The sequence below is a fragment of the Aythya marila genome, assembly GCF_965140915.1.
Source record: "Aythya marila genome assembly, chromosome: 2".
Lineage (NCBI taxonomy): Eukaryota > Metazoa > Chordata > Aves > Anseriformes > Anatidae > Aythya > Aythya marila.
The window spans coordinates 56077820-56095001 of NC_139043.1; the positions used below are offsets into that span (position 1 = coordinate 56077820).

Genomic DNA, 17182 nt, shown 5'->3' on the forward strand with positions numbered 1-17182 from the left:
AAAATCAGCCATGAAGTTCAAAAGGAGTGACTTCAGAGAACTATCACAAATTCCAGTATTGAATCTCCCACAAAAGAAATAACAAGCAACTCAGACTTAAGTTTACAATACTCAATTAAGCACTAGGCAACTCAATTAAACATTAGGCAACAGATTTAAGCTGAGATCCAATGACAGTTTCTACTTAGAATTAAAAAAAAAAAAAAAAAAAAAAAAAAGATCATGGAAAAACTTACAGTAGGAGCAGCCGTAGACCTCAATTCTCAGCCCTATTTGGCCTTCTCCATTCCAGTCCAAAGGAACTATACGTACATAGCGAGCGATAACTGGATGTTGTAAATCATGTCGAACCACACTATCAGAGTTTGTATTTCCAGGAAATGCCTAAGGGAAAGAAGAAGAAAATTGTTGTATTAAATCTATCTCACATGCTATAAAGGTTCTGGTATGAAGGAAAGCACAGGCAGTAAAGTCCTCTGAGTGTCTAGGTAACACTTAAATTTAGTTTAAATGTTTTCTGAGATAGTGACCAAATGAATAGTGGATTTAAAAAGTATCAGTGTTCAGAACAATACCGAAACTGCAGCACACGTCCTCTTTCTACACAACAGATATACTGAACTCACATAACAGCTGCTGCTAGGTAAGAAAGTATTCCATTCTGCATCACTGATCTGTTACTCAGTTATTACTGCGTTAATAGAAGTGTCCAACCCAGAGCGGTTGTTCTGTAGAAGATATCCATCCCCTAACAATTAGATTACACGCACCAGCCATCTTCCTGTAAGTAGAAACACTGACATAACCCATTTCCTCCAACAGATATGGAACCCTTCAATTCTCAAATTTCCAAAAATACAAAACTCTTCCTTTGCTTCTGATGTACTAACCACTGGAAAATGAGCGTCCAGTTTCCCTCCTAACCATAGCTGTCTCCCACAGGAAAATCTCTTAATCTCAAGGTTTGTAATACCTTGTAAATCAGTAAAGGACTGTTCTTAAGTGTGTTTTTAAAATGACTGAAATAAATATTTAGTGCTTGTTTTGTAGTTTTCTACCTCTGGCTAAAAGTTTTTGTAGCATCCAGCTTAAAAGTAAACAATACCTACCACTTAAAATGATAGTGGGGTTTTTGTCTTTTTTTTTTTTTTTTTGTCAGTTTATGCACAATCCATTCATTCACTGATGTTAAAGACTACTATTCAGTTATTCTCAACATTTTCAAAGGACCCTTCTCGCCCCTTCATGAGTAATTTTCAGCAGAAATAGGGATCTTGAGACAGTGAACAGGGTAGTCATAAACAAAGAAAAGGTGACTTCTAATATCTTAATAAATCCATATAAAATCCTGTAATACATTCCAATAGTAGAACTAAAAACAACTGAAGAAACAACTGGACAGTAAGGAACACTACTACAAAATAAAGTCATCAAAAATTTGAGAGACAAAATGTACAGGGCACAATAGATATGGGTGGTAGTAAATGTAAGGAAGATTTACCAGATTACGACATGTAATAGGTCACCTCAATTTTTCTCTACTGCTGCTATTAATGTACTAAACGATTATCATGACACTCATTGCTTCATAGAAGAGCTTGTTAGATACAATAATTAATGTCTATGATGCACTTTGATATTTGAGTGGTAATCATTTAGAAGGAAAATTACAGTTCTGTCTTCTGAGCTGAAGAGAAGACAATAAACAACAGAAAGCATACATTGAATAAGGACTAAAAATCCTATTGAACAGCTGGCTGTTCTCTGAGTCATGTTTCAGGAATCACATAACTATGCAATGAATAAAGAAGCTGATCTTTAAAAAATATATTTTGTGAGCATGCAAGGCAATGCTCCAAATTTCAAGACAAAATTTGTTTTGTTTAGTTATGTGCTTGCTGTAATCTTAACAAGACTGTCTTAACATGGGTGGTTTTTTGTTTTAAATTTAAGAGAATTAGGGGCAAAATCAGCTGCTCAGGAGGGATGGATATCTTGTATATAATTCGATTAAATGAATGATGAAGAGTAATTCTCAAAATCCAAATTATTTCCTGTACCTTTCCATACTTTATGCCCTGAGATGGTAGGTAGGGATGGGGAGCAGAATTAAGCCCTCCTAATTCATGAGGAAATGGTTAGTGACCTGCTACTCCACTTAGATGTATGAAAGTCTATGGGGCCAGATGGGATCGACCCAAGGCTATCGAGGGAACTGCCAGAAGGGTCGATAGACTCAAGATGTTTTCCATCATTTTTCTGCAGCCCTGTCTATCAGAGGAGGTCCCAGTCGATTGGAGGCTAACAAATGTGATACCCATCTACAAGAAGGGCCAGAATTAGGATCTGGAAAACTACAGACCTGTCAGTCTAACCTTGGTGCCAAGAAGCTCATGGTGTAAAGGAAAAAGCTCTCCCTTGGAAGAGAAGAGGTACTGTCTGTGTTTAACTGAGGCCTGATTAAAAACAATCTCTCTCCTGAGTGTGTGAACTGGCTTATTACACACCGTGGAAAAAAATCCATGTTTTCAGATGACAATGGAGCGGATTACCTTGAGTGCTATCACATGCAGTACTTCCAGGACAACCAGATGTTCAGGCCCAGTCAGCATGGGCTATCAAAGGCAGATCCTGCTTGACAAACCTGGTCTCCTTCTAAGGTGACACACTTGGTGGATGAGGTCTACCCAGACTTCAGTAAGGCTTTTCATAGATTCACAGAATCTATGGGTTGGAAGGGACCTTAAAGATCATTTAACTCCAACCCTGCTGCCATAGGCAGGAATGCTACCCACTAGATCAGGTCGGCCAAGGCCCCATCTAGCCTGGCCTTGAACACCTCCAGGAATGGGGCATCCACAACTTCTCTTGGCACAACTTCTAGTGCCTCACTACCTTTACAGTGAAGAATTTCATCCTAATGTCAAGTCTAAATCTATCTTCTTTTGGTTTAAGATCATTCCCCCTTGTCCTATTATCTATCTGAGTAAAGAGTCCTCCATCTTTTTTATAAGCCCCCTTTAAGTACTAAAAGGTCACAGTGAGATCTCCCTGAAGCCTTCTTTTCTCCAGCCTGAACATCCCTAGCTCTCTCAGCCTTTCTTCATAGGAGAGGTGCTCCAGTCCTCTGATTATCTTCGTGTCCCATCTCTGGACTCACTCTAACTGGTCCACATCTTTCTTGTGCTAGGGGCCCCAGACCTGGATGCAGCACTCCAGGTTGGGCCTCACAAAGGTAGAGTAGAGGGGAACAACCTCTCTCCACCTGCCGGTCACTTCTGTTGATTCAGCCCAGGATGCAGTTGGCCTTCTGGGCTGCAAGCACACACTTCTGACTCATGTTGAGTCTTTCATCTACCAGAACCCCCAAGTCCTTCTCCACAGGGATGCTCTCAGTGAGTTCTCCCAATCTGTACTCCTGTCTGGGGTTGCCCTAACCCAGGTGCAGCACCTTGGACTTGCTGAACCTCATGCTGTTCACATGGACCCACTTCTCCAGCCTTTCCAGGTCCCTTTGAATAGCAACTCTTCCTTCTTTTGACACCATTTCCCAAAGCATTCTCCTGGGGAAAGTGGCTGCTCATGGTTTGGATGGATGTATGCTTCTTTGGGTTAAAAACTGGAAGGGTGGCTGGGCCCAAAGAGTTGTGATGAATACAGTTAAATCCAGCTGGAGGCTGGTAACTAGTGGTGTTCCACAGGGACAGTTCTATTCAATATCTTTATCAATGATGTGGACTAGGGTATTGAGTGCACCCTTAGCAAGTTTGCAGATGACATCAAGTTCTGCACAAGTGTTGATGTGCTTGAGGGTTGGAAAGCTCTGCAGAGGGGTCTGGATAGGCTGGACCAATGGGGCCAGCTGTATGATGTTCAACGAGGCTAAGTGCCAGGTCTTGCACTTTAATCATAACAACTCCATGCAACTCTATAGGCTGGGGGAAGAGCAGCTGAAAAGCTGCCAGATGGAAAGGGACCTGGGGATGCTGGTTTATAGCCAGCTGCATATGTACCAGCAGTGTGCTCAAGTGGCCAAGAAGGCCAATGGCATCCTGGCTAGCATCAGGAACAGTGTAACCAGCAAAACCAGGGAGGTGATCATCCATCCCCCTGTACTTTGTTCTGGTGAAGTCACACCTCGAGTACAGTTTTGGGTCCCTCACAACAAGAAGGATATCGAGGCCCTGGAGCCTGTCCAAAGAAGGGCTATGAAGGTGGTGAAGGTTCTAGAGAACAAGCCTTCAGAGGAGCAACTGGAGCTGGTTTGCCTGGAGAAAAGGAGGCTCAGGGGAAACCTTCTTAACTCAAGTATTGGAACAGGCTGCCCAGGGAAGTAGTTGAGTCACGATCCCTGGAGTTCTTCAAATAATGTGTAGATGTAGAGAGCTTAGGTATACAGCTTAACAGTGGATTTAGCAGTGCTAGGTTAAAGGTTGGACTAAATGATCTTAGAAGTCTTTTACAAACTAAATGATTCTATGATCTGTGCTTTCCCAATCCTTTGACAGAAAGACTTATAGCACAAACCAGCAGGTGTTTGACATTTTGAAGGTTCCTTTTGGTCTACAATCCAGTAACATCTGCTGAATGTATAAACACCATCAGCAGAGAATAGGGTACTCTGTCATCAATTTCCTGGATAATTAACATGCATTTCATTTAGTCTCCAGCAAAACAATATCCTTTAAATACAGCCTTCATTTAGATAAATGCAGTACAGTAATACATGCTCCATGGATAATGCAAACATCAGGCCCAAATCCATCATTGCAAGGCTGCAAAATCAATTTACAGGAGCTTGTGAATTATGTACTATTGCTGTAAAATTTCTTTTTCCTATTGAGATTTGTACACAGGCTCAGAAATAGAGGTTTTCATTAAAAATTGAATTTATACAATTTGCAAAACCAAGGTTACAAAGAGTTTAAAAAGATTTAAAAGCATAATGCAGACCCACATTATATTGTAGATTTTTTTATTTTTAAATGGGGAGTGACTCTCTGACTAAAAAAGACAGAAATATACAACCCTCATATAAGAACCCTCTTTTACAAAACTATTTTTCAGGAAAAGCTGGAAATACCTGTATAAACTAAACAAAATATTCAGCTTATTAAACTCAAACTCACTGAAGTATTATTGCCAGGAGTGTTCTCCTCTAGTAAAGGAGTTTTTCTTTAAGCCAGACTGGGAAAATGATCAAGATGGATCATGTGTCTGTAAAACAGGTAGCACTGTCTCATCAGTCCAGTTCTGAAATTCTCTTTTCTACAAGCACTTCTATTCTAATATTGGATACCAAATTCTTTAAGCTCACATTGCAACAAAAAGTTCAAGAGTGTTTTAAGTCACAAACACTTTTCTTAAAGACAGAACTCCACAGGTCAATAAAGTATTAACAATGAAGAAAGATAAGAAAATATGCCCACAATTCCTTTCTAACTAATAGGTTTGAGCATATGTTGAATGTAGTTTTCGAAAGTACTCAGTAAGAGTTTCATAACTAGCTTCCTTAAAACCACAATTTGATAAGTTCTTATTTTTCAAAAGTTGCTAGAGCAGGTTTATAGGAATAGATAATGCATTTTAATGTGCCAAATAATTACATTGAAAAAGTAGATAAGCTTTTGGTACAGGAACTATCTTCAGCAGAAGCATCAGCAATTAAAGCTGTATGATCTTTGAAATTCACTTTGGCTTTACCAATATTCTTCAGCCAAACTGAAGAGATACACTATATCTCTATACATAGATATATACTACACTTATATACACTATACATTCAGTATAATGTTTTTGCATTATAAACAAAACAAAAAAAAGCAACAACAAACACAGAGAATCCAAGTAATTTTTTTTAATGATATTTGGAAATAAAGTTAGGGAAAATTAAGATTCAGATTCAATTTTTATTCCTATGCTTACACCATAATAATACTCTAGTCAGTAATTATAAGTGCCAAAGCTAAATTATAAATTAAAACTAAAATGTCAGTAACATCCAGCTCAATAATAAAATTAAGTAAAACTGACAAAAATGTGTTTAGTTCTCTGTAAAAGGACAGACTTGCAATATCATTCAGTACTCTATGGATACAGCAAGTACATCACAAAATCTTATTTTGAGTAAACTTTTTGATCACTTTTTACAACAAAAGATTTAAAAGGAATTCTCATAATTGAAAAATTATCTCTGAAATAAGAAGGCTCAAGACTGAATGAAAAGAAATGTTATTAAGTTAAAAAAAAAAAACAACTCTTTAACCAAACATGACTTAATTGATAAAGAATTTTCCATCCAAATTAACTATTTATGCAAAGACAAGTATTAATAATGCTTCAATGTATGCTCTTCCTAGGGTGATGTAAACGTGTGGCAATGAATGGCATAGTAGAATGACATTTCTTGTCCAGTTAGAAGAGAAAGAAGAACTGTGTTGTTTTTTTTTGTTGTTTGTTTGTTTGTTTCTGTTGCTTGTTTTTGTTCTCATTACTTTAATTATACACTTGTTATAATATTTCTTGAATTTTATGTTTTGTCACTGGCATTTTAAGCATAGGAAATAACTGGAACAATTTATGAGTCTGACCTTATTGGGGGAGGGGAAGGGGGGGGGAGAAATTGGCTTCTAGCTTTATTTTGAAACAATAGTGAAAACACTAGGAGTCTATGTTTCATAGTATTCCATCTATACATCTCTTGTAATCAGATTTTTTAATGCCAAAACACATTAATAAAAGCACATTATTACGAAATATGGAAATGTCCATAGACAGATAGAAAGTATCTGTGGAAAACAAAACTGCATTTTCTTCGAGGTGAGTTAAACATGGAAAATGGGCTAAGCCTTAAATGTTTTTTTTTTTTTTTTTTTTTTTTAAATCCCCAGTATCCCAAACCAAATACTTCCAGAACACAAGAATGATAACAGACTTGACAACCTGACAGCTTTACTCATGGCTGTCAGCCCTCTGCCTGCACAAAATAAATAAGTAAATAAGTAAATAAATAAATAAAAAGGAAAACTTCAGTCAACGGTGCTGTGGAAGGCTATTGAACAGAGCAGTGAGCCCAAATCCACAGACCTTGGAAAACTCACATTACGTACTGGTTCAGCACAAGCTGACTAGCTGACTGCAATTAGTAGATTCCAGGGAAACCAAGTTGTTTCAACAAAGCATTCAGTCTCACTACATTAACATTTTCTTGTAAAAAAAACAACTTCATTAGAAAATTGAGTCAAACCTAGTTAAGTACCTCACTGCTGCTGAAACACTTTTTTGCTGGATATCTTTGAAAATCCAGCCCAAATCATGATGTAAACTGAAGGGAAACAAACCAAACCAACTAACCAACCAACCAACCAACCAAAAAACACAACCAAGAATAAAAGGACTGGATAAAGGAAAATGTTATGAGATTAACCTCAAGAATGTATGAAAAAGAAGAGGAAAAAAAAAAAAAAAAACAAAGCTGGAAAAAAAATACACACACACTGAAACCACTAAAAAGTAGTTGCATAAGGAAATAAAAACATCAAATAAACTGAAAAAAAAAATGGAATACGTCAGAAAGCAATAAATTCATGTTTGGTTAATTCAGCTCAGTTTTGAGCATTACTGTACAAGCAATGTTCAAACAATGATCACTGCATTTATATCAATCTCCTATTTAAATTTACATCAAGAAATAATTATTTGCTTTGTGTCTTAAAAATGGTTTATTAGTAAAACAGCTCCTAGGCAATCCTGTACTGAAAATGTGTATGGGCATCTGTGTGCTTTTCTGTGCGTCAGTCTTTCAACTTTGGAACTTACTAAGTCAATTTAGATCACATTTGATGAAAAGGTGATCTACATATTTCATGTTTTTGTAAGGTTTTAAAAAATAAAAGGTGGTCATTAGGATGAAATATGCATCTTATTTTCATCTAGTAACATGTTTCTGATATACAGAATACAACTCTTTTCTATGTCCCAAATACTTCCAAGCAATTTTGAAACAGAAACACAATTTTGGTCACGTTGCTCCATTATATTCTCTACTGATTCCCTGGAGGGTTTCCTTGAGGTCCAAATCCTGTCATCATATACTAAAAACATATTATAGCCATGTGTGTATAATCAGATGTATAATGTCATTTTATCCAATGCATTGAAACAATAATGCTTAATGCTGTTTTTGTTGCCTTTTAGCTTTTCACATATTCATCACGATTCATCATTACCTTTATAACACAGTAGGCTAACATAACTTGCTTAACTTTTGCTACTCTTAAAAATAACTTGATCTCATTTACAGGAATGTTTATTTTGTATTACTTCAACATAAACCTCAAATACATGTTTAAGAGAGAAATCTGACTTCTATTGACAGACGGCTCCTAGAGATACCAGTTTTGTACACCGATTCATAGAGAAAAAGTTTTTTAAACTTGAAGACAGATTTGGAGGAATAGTACAGCAAGATATGATACCTTGGATACAAGTTTCGTGTTCAAATTTATTACTGAGCTTTAACGTCATGTAACTTTGTCCTGGTTTCAGTTAGGACAGAGTTAATTTTCTTCCTAGTAGCTGGTAGAATGCTATGTTTTGGCTTAGGATAAGAAAAGCACTGATAACACCCCGATGTTTTAATTGTTGCAGAGCAGTGCTTACACCAAGCCAAGAACATTTCAACTTCTCATTCTGTCCTGTCAACGGGCAGGCTGGGGGTGCAGCAAGAGCTGGGAGGGGACAGACACAGAACAGGTGACCCAAACTGGCCAAAGGGGTATTCCATACCATCTGATGTCATACTAAACAATATATAGGGGTGGCTAGCCAGGGGAGGAGGGCCGGATTGCTCAGGTTTAGGCTGGGCATCAGTCAGCAGGTGGTGAGCAATTGCATTGTGCATCACTTGTTTTCTACACATTATTAGTAGTAGCACTATTATCATCATAATTGTTTTATTACTATTGTTATTATTATTTTCCTGTCTTAATAAACTGACTTTATCTCAACTCACAGGCTTCACTTTCCTATTTCTCTCCCCCATCCCAGAGAAGGAGGGGGGAGAGTGAGCAAACAGCTGTGTGGTGTTTAGCTGCCAACCAGGTTAAACCACAACAAGCTTGATGCTTGTTGTTTTCCTAATAAAATCAGGACAATAATAAAAACAACAATCATATGAAAATTGCTACTGTGTCCACATGATTAATGTTAACTGGATGCAAGTAAAACACTTGTTCTTTTCTTCTCCCGCAGTATTATTTTTGTTTAATTTAGTTGGAGTAATGAAGCATAAAGCTAGCATTCAAAACAAAGAGCTACCTCTCCACCTTCCTCATTCACCTTAAGACTGAGTTGCTTTTGTCATCCTTCTACGTAATAAATGTTCATACTTTTTTATGTGCAGAAATATTACCAAGTTATTTGTACATTTTGCTAAGGGAACTGACTGCTTTCAGGTACAAAACAACAGATATAGTTTTACTTTAGGGGGCATCACAGTTGGCAGCGCAGCAAAGGTAGCAACAGACACGTTTCTCCAGATCCTGAAACTGAACATCATATTTCAGAGATCTGCAAGATATCTCACCAGCAAATATCTGATTCCCTTCTGGTGTGGGTATCAAATATAACAGATGACAGACTTCTACTGCTGCTTAAATTATCAGGTACTTTTCAGAGATGCATAATGAACAAAAGATTTCAACCTCTGTGCTGAATCATGCAGATTTTGTCAGGATGACACCAAATGATGAAAATTATCTCTCCTTTTTAAACCTAAAATGTACACCAAATATATTAAAATAACATTAGGGTTGTGAAGTCAACACTGAAAGGTTAGAAGTAATGTTTCCTGCAGAGACTTAATGAATTTCTGAATAACAGTATGACATTAATTTATTTTCATAATCACAAGCTATTTATTCCCTAGAGATTTATACACTATTGAAAAGATCATTATAATTATCCATCCTGCTATCCTAAACAACTGAGGCTGACGTACCTTGTGGTTTTTGTTGTTGCTGTTTGTTTTTCATTTTGAACCAGATCTATAGTCAACAACAAAAATGGATGAATTTGATTTGGAAGTATTTGTTGATGAAAACTTATCCTTTGGTAATTTGTTCCCAGGATTTAAGATCCAGTATTTACATCTAGATTGAATTTGTGAAAATACAATCTTTCAGTCTTCAAATAATATTACATCTTTGTTGTCATGATCAGCTGATTGCATCATTAGTAACCTTTTTTCTTAACACAATGGGGGTAGTCTTTAATGTAGTTAGCTTGCTCTTAGTTTTAAATAAGCTAAACAAATTTCAATGCTCAGACAATTCAGGTCAGACAGTAGACCCACTCCAGGAATAACATGGAGTTTCGTAAAGAGTAAGATTGATACATTCAAAATAGTTCCTTTATTTACATGATGAACTGAAACTTGCCTAGTGTCCAACCATGTGGACAACATGAGATGCATATCTCATAGTGCCCAATGTATATCTGTGGACAAATGAGAAAGGACAGCCTTCCACAAAGATAATATAGAGACAATCCTGTGCCCAATAGCACAGGAACTGCATTCTCTTTGTGACTGTCCCTGAGCTGACTGCCCCCAGTTGCGACTGCATGAGATGCTAGGCAAGTAAGTTGCAAAAAAATTTCAGTGGCACTTGATGCAGTTTCCTGGGCACCAAAATGATTAGGTAGTTTTGCCTTAATCTTTCAGCATCTCAGCTGAACATATAAAATACAGAGTAAAAATACATTCATTTTGTAAGGTTTTAAAAAATAAAATAATCCTTATTAAGCACTTGGTCAAGTATTCACATGGGTTTCTATATTAGAAACCTAAGCTTTTGTGGCCAGTGAAGCAAAGTGGAAGATTTAGTGGGAACTAAATTAAAACTTTGCCACTCTTCACTAGCTACATAGTAAAACATGTTTTTTCCTGCTTGTAATATAAATGTATTCTACAAAATGGAGAATATAATCAACCTAATTCTGAAAGTTACCACGTGACTGATCGACATTAAAAAAAAAGAATACAGAAGCAAGTGTGAAATGGTTACAGACAAATAATAAAAACTGCTTATCTCCAAGGGAGTTGTGGGGTTTTATTCATTAATAGACAAAAGTTAGATTTGCTACATCTCCTTTCTCCTGCTCTAGAATGAAGGAAACAGGAAAAATGTGTTTATGAACACAATTGCAGTCATTATTGGAATCATCACACCAACAGGTCTCTGATCACTGACTGTTGGGCTACAGAGCTCAATAACAACAGGAGCTCTAGCCCTGAGAAGAACAAGCACAGTATGATCCCTGGTTTTCTTTCCTCTCAGGTATTGATGTACTTGGCGATTGTCACACACTTGGATAATTTCTAAATAGCTTTTAAATAATTTTCAGAGTTCTTTGTATTCTCATGTATTCTTTGTACACCAGTCTGGTCTCAAAGCTTCTTGTCTTCTAACTCCACTAATCTACTGGTTTATTCCCATGAAATTTTGCAACCCAATAAATTGATGCTGTTACTAGCAAGCACACTTCTGAGGGTCAAGTGAAATGTGAGTAATGCCATTCCATACTTCTTCAACTTAGTGAATCTAATGCTGAGATTCTGAAAATAGCATAAAGGCAAAAATTATTTTAAACACTGTAAAGAATCTGCTATAGCGAGTAGGAACATGGCAAGTAAGTAAGGATTGAAAACTTAATTAGTACATGTTAATATAAACATTTTTCCATTCCCTTAATAGAAAACCTTCAACTTATAACTGTAAATCAAAAATGCCACGCTTGCTCTTTTCATATTCTTTCCTTTCTGATGGGGAAAACAGAATGGTCAAATTTTAAGCTAAATAGTTATGGTTTTTTGTTTGTTTGTTTGTTTTGTTTTGTTTTACCCCTACGTGAAATCACAGAAATGTCCAAGACTGCTTTTCAGATCATTGCAATTCTGCCTAGGCTATCAGTGTGCAAGAAACAATCCTTAAAATGTGCCTACCTGAAATAGTTTGTTATAGGAATACAATTGCAAGTCAAGCTAAAGAAAATAATGGAGAAGGAAGTCTGGTTACTATGTATTAATTGCTTAAACTTGGAAGTTAATATTGCATAGTGACATAAAATTAAACTTTAAAGACAAAAATTAAACAATAAGGTGTTTCACCATTATACTTGCAGGTTCCATTTAATGCTAGGATTACAGTAAGTTTCAAGTAGTACTTGTAGTTCTCCATAATTGCATGAAATTTAAGACAGCGTGCTGGATGCTGCACCTGGGAAGTAGCTACCTTGTCTGTACATACAGACTAGGGGATGACAGGCTGGAGAGCAGCCCTGCAGAAAGGGAGCTGGGGGGTTCTTGTCAATAGCAAGATGCCCTGTCAAGCAAAAGGGCCAACTGTATCCTGGGGTGCAGCAGGACCAGCATTGCTAATTGGACAAGGGAAGTGATAGTTCCATCCAACTCTGTGTTGGTGCATCTCATCTCAAGTACTGTTTCCCACAGTATAATGACATAAAACAATCAGAGAACATCTAGGGGGAACAACAAAGGTGGTGATGGTAAGGGTATGAGGAGCAACAGAGGTCTCCTGGTTTGTTCAGCCCAGAACAGAGCAGGCTGAGGGGTGGCCTCACGGTGGCCTGCGGCTCCTTCACAAGGAGGATGGAAGACCATAGTTTTAGAACCTTTTGCTCTGTGGCCCAGGATATGAGCAAAATAAATAAATAAATAAATAAATAAATAAATAAATAAAGCGTAAACCTAATACAAAAATGGGATACATCAACAAAAAGCATGTGGATCCTTTCTAAATCTCAGGAACAGGTTAAAAAGGCTTTGAATTCAAAGAGTCAGAAGAAAACCTGCAGGCAAAAACAAAATTCCTATCCCAGAAAGAATAACTTGAGTAGAACTCTTTAGAATATTCCTTTCAAAATCATCAAAACAGTATTACTGTGTATTCCCTAGAGGCAGAATTACAATCTGTGACAGTCTTCAAACATGCCTATATGTGCTTCAACTTGAATCTAAAAGCTGCTCTCCTTTCTAGGGACACAAAGACAGTTCTAAGCACTTAGTCTTTTGAAATAATACCAAAAAGCCACAAGAATATTTTATAAAGGAACGCGTAAAAGAATGTGACAATTGTTACAGATTGCCTCTCTCCTAATGGACTTCTTTCACTTGTGTTCTTTTTTTTTTTTTCCTGATATTATGAAAACCACAGGAAGATTTTGGAAGGACAGCAGAATACTTGTATTTCTTCTTAAGTTCATCTTGACAGTGTGAAATTGCACGTCAGCCTTCACACAGAAGGTGTCTGACCCCCATATTAGAAGTTTAAAGTAAAAAATAGTATATTATTGGAAACCTTGAGAATATAACAAACTGTTAAATGGCTTAACGTAGGAGACAACAATAGAATGAACATAAGATACTAAAGGTGTTATTTTTGTTTTAAGGTAAATAATATTTAAATCTAAGGTAAATGACACTTTAAATCTAAGGTATATGCCACTGCTTCTTTTCCAATTGTATTCTTCTAAGAGTTACCTTTTCCCTTGACAGAGATGTCTCTGTAATGTAACTCTGTAATTTCCCTATAATATTGTTTCAGTCATGTTTATATGAAGAATGTTATTCTGACATTTTGAAAGTCTTTTAGGTCAAATGACCTTGAATAGCTGTTAGGATCTGAAATAGGAGCACTTCTAAATGTAAAAAAAAAAAAAAAAAAAAAAAGGCAAAAAAAAAAAAAAGCTTTAATAACCAGCAAAGATTAATCTATTTGGGAAAAAAAAAAAAAAGTGAAAGTGGAAAAGTTTTAAAATTGTCATCACCTGTTGCCACTACTTTTCCTTACAGAGCAAATGATTTAAACCTTTATTGTTATATCACCATGGAGAAGTACAAGAATTCTAAAGACTGCTAGATGATTAGATGCTCTGGGGCTGCACTAATTTGGCTTTATTCACAGGGACTGTGTTAATTATAAGAATAATTTCACCTCATCTATTCAGGCATTAATGAACTGTAAATAGGTATACAATACTGGTGACGGTGCTGCTGAAACAATTCTTCAGTGTAGTTTCTGTACAGGAATTTCAATCTACAGTTGAGTTCATTAAAGAAAGTGATTGAAACTTCTCTCCAGCCTACTGTGCTAAGAGATTATCCAAGAGAACAAAAACTGTGAGAAATTTACATTACTGTTTTCAACTTTTTGCTGAATGTTGGTTTCTCACAAGCAACCAGCCTGGCTTATGAGACAATAAATCAAGTTCCTAGTTATTAATTGCATATAGAAAATGATTGGGAGGGAAAAAAAATAGGGAAAAAAGAGCTTGGAGTATAGTTCCCTAATTTATGATGTGCCTCCAAAGTTTTATGCTAAATACATCATTTTTTATTTATTTTTTTATCTTTGTGAATCATTTATTAAATTTATTGCACTAAGGCATCCAACCACACATAGCAAGGCAACACAATGACTTCATATAAAGCCAAACATCTGACAATATTGTACTTTCTTATCAGATACAACCAAGAGATTCCTTAAACATACAGGAGAAACCAAGGAGAAACAGTCACCAATGCCACATACAGGTGAGGAAAAAGCCTGATTAAAGCATGGAGGCATACTCAAGAGATGTGTGGCAAGGCTCCAGAATTCAAAGAACAGCCAATCTAATCTATTTACTTAAAAAATAAACAAAAATCACATCAAGGTTGAAATCTAAATATATCTATTTTTAAACCCGTCTTATCCACAGAACCTCCCTCTTTCTTCCCTCTCAAGCTTTACATTTTCTTGTTTTGCATATCAAATGCTTATATATTTTAAATATAGCTTACATGACAGATCTAACTACTATAAATCTAATTTAAATAACCAATAAAAGCCAAATACACCTTTCTTTCATGTTTTGCAATTGCAGAGAAGGATCACTGAAGTTTAGTGATCTAGACGTGCAGGAGCACAACTGAAAAATACCTGAAAATGCAAAGCAACATTAGCATTTTTTAGGACCTGTAATGCAACTAAAAATCTATTCACTTTATTTGCAGAAACTTTAAGTACTTATTTTATTTACAACACTGCTAACAGAAAGGGGCTTATTTTTTCTCATAATACTGTAGCTTATAGTTTCCCATGTGCCTGTTTATCAAAACCTACCATGGTGTGTTGACTTTGTCTGGCTGCCAGAAGCCCACTCAGCTGTTCTCTCATTCCCCCTCTTCAGCAAGGAAAGGGGGGAAAAGAAGATACAAAAGCTCTTGGGTCAAGAGAAAGACAAGGAGATAACTTACTGATTACCACTGTAGGCAAAACAGACTCACCTTGGGAAAAGTTAATTTGATTTATTCCCAAATAGAGTTGGATAGAGGGAAAAAAACATAAAAACAAACAAACAAACAAACAAAAAAAAAAAAACACACAGAACACCTCCACCCCACCCTGCTCCCCAGGCTGACCCCACTGGGCTCCTACCTCTGCCAGTTCCCTGAGTGGTGCAGGGGACTGGGGAGAAGGGGCTGCAGTCACACCCAGCAGCTCCTCTGTGCTGTTCCAGCAGGCTCCTAACACTACCTGGGCATAGGCATCTGGTGTTATTGTTAGCTCCTCCCCACCCCAGCTCTGTTGTTTTTTTGTTGTTCTTTTTTTTGTTTGTTTGTTTGTTTGTTTTTTCTTTCACAATAGATAAAAGACAATTCATCAAATGAATAGTAAAATGATTTAATGACCTAATTTGTTTGCAACAGGAACTCCCTAAATTTAATTTTAAGCTGTGTTATAAATCTTAGAGGATTGAACATTTAGAGTCAATTGATCATTAGGTGTTTGCAAGTCATTTCTTCATGCAGCTTGGGGAATTTTATCTGATTCAGATATTTCTTGTTTGTTTATTGTTGGCAGACAGAATTTTTGAAAAAAGGAAGCAGTTACACTTGAGTCTAGTTTTGCTTTGCAGCAGTCTCCTGATTATATCACTGAATAGGGTTGACAGCCTTTATGGACACTGAATAAAAGGAAAATTTAGATGTCAACAGAGTACACCCGTGCCTCATGTTTTCCTACTGGTGTAGAAACAGACAATGGAAGCTTTGATATACAAATACAGAGGCCCAGTATTTGCTATATATCACTTACCAGTAAAAATATCTATATTCTATATCACAAGAAAAGGTGGGATTTGATTTTCTTCCTATACAAAGCCGCAAATTCCTCAGGAAAGGGTTAGCAGATAATACAGTGAATTTTCTTGCATATTTTTTTACCATATATACAGTATACGGACCCATTTTCCAGGAGGGCAGGTTGTTACTATTACCAGCTTTTTTAGGGAACACTCTATGATCTTCACTATTAATATGCTGCTATTTCTCAGTCTGATATATCCCTATCTGTACAGTTAATGTAAGAGAAACCAAAAATACTCTTTGTGATTTTATATTTTTTTAGGAAGAAAAAGTGGAAAGGCAAAGGAACAATGATCTCCCTGTCTTCCCTGCCTTCTAGATTAACTACTAACTAATTAACAGTTAGTTCTTGAGAGTATTTGGAAACCATGTTTGCAAGTGTTCAGAATAAATCTGAAGGTCTTCAAGTTCTATTTTAATGTTATTTGTTTTTTCTGTAGTATTGAAGGAGGCACCTGAATGAAATATCTTTACAGTGGCTTGATAAAGCTCTTTAAATACTTGTAATAGTACAAGCAGTGAAGCCAGGAATGACTGTTGGTAGTCTCCTTTGTTGCTTAAATACTGTTTGAATTTAGACTAACAACCCGATGTCTCTGAACCTCACTCTGTCTATAAAATGGAGACAATAGTCTCAGAAGTGTTTGCTCAGAATTAATTAGATATTATTTATGCACAGATCCTTTAAAAATAAAAAGAAAATCCATGCACTGTTTTTGCAACCTTTCTCTCTTAAAGAATAAATAATAAAAAATTAAGAGACAGGATCATTGATTTCTGTGGCTAAAAGAAAGCATTATCAAAATCTAGTCAGGAGTTCAGTAGACACAGAGAACAGACTCCCATGAAATAGTTCAAGTAATGAGTTACCAGTCAAGGCTACACTACAAGCTACATTTACAAGCTTATTAACTCTTCATTTCAAAACTAAAACTAATGGAAAATCAAATTTATGACACCCCTACAGAAGCT

The 17182-nt window shown here is 36.4% G+C and overlaps 1 protein-coding gene across 1 annotated transcript in view; it reads right to left on the reverse strand.

Annotated features, from left to right (window-relative positions):
* CNTNAP2 (contactin associated protein 2) overlaps positions 1-17182 on the reverse strand; it is a gene marked incomplete at both ends in the record, with an annotated part of 1134939 nt that overhangs the window by 652282 nt on the left and 465475 nt on the right. The window contains one exon of the mRNA XM_082753539.1: positions 237-384. Coding sequence (XP_082609665.1) covers positions 237-384 — 148 coding nt within the window. The remainder of the gene's footprint in view (positions 1-236; positions 385-17182) is intronic.